Here is a 2500-nt window from a genome sequence, read left to right as displayed (position 1 = left end):
CATACCCCTTTAAATGGGGGCATAACTTGTTTCACGGGCAGAGAAAGACACGCGACAGGACAGGGTATCATAAATGGTAGTTATAGAATTTTCGGTTCACCACCGGTTAATGAGGCTCAGTAGTCGGTTAAGATATTTTTTAATTTTCGCCATCCCTAGTGGGCCATAGACACCTGCATCTTATACAGAGGTGTGGCCTATGTGGATTATTTTATTGAAAAGTTTAGTGGGTGCAGCATACTGTATATTCCTGCTGTCACAGATTTTATCTTATTAGAATGCATGTCTTAGTCCAGCGCCCAGACTGTTTTAACCCATTAAGAAACAGCGTTATACATTTCCTGTTACCAGAATGGCAATGACCTCACTCATAGTGCATTACTAAAGGCTGTGTGTTCTGTCATAGTAGTATAGTACTATAGTAACAAACTATTCAATGACTATTACAGCGTTCCACTGGTGGAACGGCGTGCATTATGGGGGCTCCAGTACATGAATGTGTTTTTTTCCCTCTTGTTCTCTTGCCAGTGGATGAGCAGGTGTACGAGGACGTGCAAAGACCAGACGACTTCCTGGGAGCCGATAACGGCTGGAGCTCCAGCGAGTTCGAGAGCTACGACGAGCAGTCAGACGAGGAGACCACCAAGCCCCCGGCTCGCAGCAAGGTAGCACCATTACTACCAAACCTTTACATTACAATACATTACATTACAATACATTATGAAGCCAAGCAACCTGCTCGTAGCAAGGTAGTACCATACCACCTTTACATTACAATACATTACATTACATTGCATTACATTACATTATGAAGCCAAGCCCCCTGCTCGGAGCAAGGTAGCACCATTACTACCAAAACTTTACATTACAATACATTGATAGTATGATCATGTCCTATACAGCTACTTTGTGATTGATTGATTGATTTATAGATTGATTGATTGATTGATTGATTGATTGATTGATTGATTGATTGATTGATTGATTGATTGATTGATCGATTGACTGACTGATTGATTGATTTGACTGGGATTGGAAATTGCAATGAGTTTACTGGTCTGATAGACCCCAAGATATTAGGTTGCTGCTTTGCAAAAGCTATTAGGGATTGATATAAAAACAAACAAACTTTCATAGCTATGGTTCGTAAAGTCATTCTAATTGAATTTTTGGGTTGCCAAACATAATTCTGCGCTACCAAGGAACAGTGCAGAAACTATGTGAATGATGATGTTCTTCAAAATGTGTAAAGTCAGTTTTGACTAGTTGCTGCATTTTGGCTTTATAAATTAATGCAGATTTCTGAGCACATAAATTGGGAAACGGTAGGCTATAAAACAGGGAGGATAGTAATGATCATGAATGTAGTCATATACCGTATGTGTGGTCATATGAAGCCATTTTTAGGAAACTGCAATGCATGGACATAAACGTGCGTAGACATATAGATATCCATGCATATCTGTCCTCGCTAATACCAGAGAAGCTCTAAAGGTGCATACACACCGCAAGCGCGGACGTCCACTTAACGTCCACTTAACGTCCACTTAACGTCCACTGAACGTCCACTGAACGTCTCCGGTATCAGTCCGAAACAGTTAGAATACATGTAAACAGATCATGCCTTGCACACTGGAGCGCAGCGTAAGCACGGTGTAGGCGCGGCGCATGTCTGGCCCTACCGGACATGTCTGTGATGCTCCTTGAAAATAGAACTTGAGTCTATTTTCCTGCGCGGACGTCCACGTTCAATGAGCGGGCTCCATTGAAAATGAATGGCTGCTGCGCGCGGACAGAATATGGACGCTGACTGTGCAGTGTGCAAGGTAGCCCGCGAACCTCTCGGACTCGCATACTGTACTGTAGGTGGCGCCAACGGAGGAGCACAGAGGCAGTCAGAATGAATGGGGTCCAATGGAGCTCCACCATAGATGCTGTCGTTGCTTGGGAGAGAATTGGTATCATGTTTTTATTTTAGTTTTCCCAAAGACAGGATAGATTATGCCTCCAAGCAGCACTTGAAATGTTAAACTAGCGTGATCTTTTGTAAATGCGCCCTTTATTGTCAATATTACGTCATGACTGACGTCATGCACCACAAATCACTTTGAGGCATGGCCAGTCCTAGCACTGTTATCACGACTGCCGTAAAGCAAAGTCCCTAGTCGAGAGTTCTTCAGTCTGATTTCGTTAGCCAATGAGTCGCAAATGCCAAACCTGTAAGACATCAGAAGAATATAATCCCCAGGTTATTGTAAATTTGAAGTAAGTCCACATCTGTTTATCAGAATCCATAGTAATGTTTTCAGGTTTCTGTCTATAAACGAGCACAATTGTGAGTTATTAGCGCCAGCCTTATGGGCTGCGCTCGCTCGACAGTGCCCCTAGGGGCCGAGGTGAACTGCAGGCACAGGTCGAACATTGTGTTTGGAGGCTGTATGTAAACCGGCTTTGCTAATTGACCCGCTCAGAATCAACGTCCTCATGAATGCGTGCACAT

General features: G+C 43.3%; 1 protein-coding gene across 5 annotated transcripts in view; it reads left to right on the top strand.

Moving 5' to 3' along the window:
* The window catches only part of arhgef10lb (Rho guanine nucleotide exchange factor (GEF) 10-like b), a 99250-nt gene that overhangs the window by 18780 nt on the left and 77970 nt on the right, over positions 1 to 2500 (top strand). For all 5 annotated transcript variants that reach the window (XM_063208421.1, XM_063208420.1, XM_063208418.1 and 2 more), the window contains one exon: positions 529 to 665. In XM_063208421.1, coding sequence (XP_063064491.1) covers positions 529 to 665 — 137 coding nt within the window. The remainder of the gene's footprint in view (positions 1 to 528; positions 666 to 2500) is intronic.

This window comes from Engraulis encrasicolus, chromosome 10, assembly GCF_034702125.1.
Source record: "Engraulis encrasicolus isolate BLACKSEA-1 chromosome 10, IST_EnEncr_1.0, whole genome shotgun sequence".
NCBI classification, from domain to species: Eukaryota; Metazoa; Chordata; class Actinopteri; order Clupeiformes; family Engraulidae; genus Engraulis; species Engraulis encrasicolus.
This window is presented reverse-complemented; position numbering and strand designations above follow the sequence as displayed.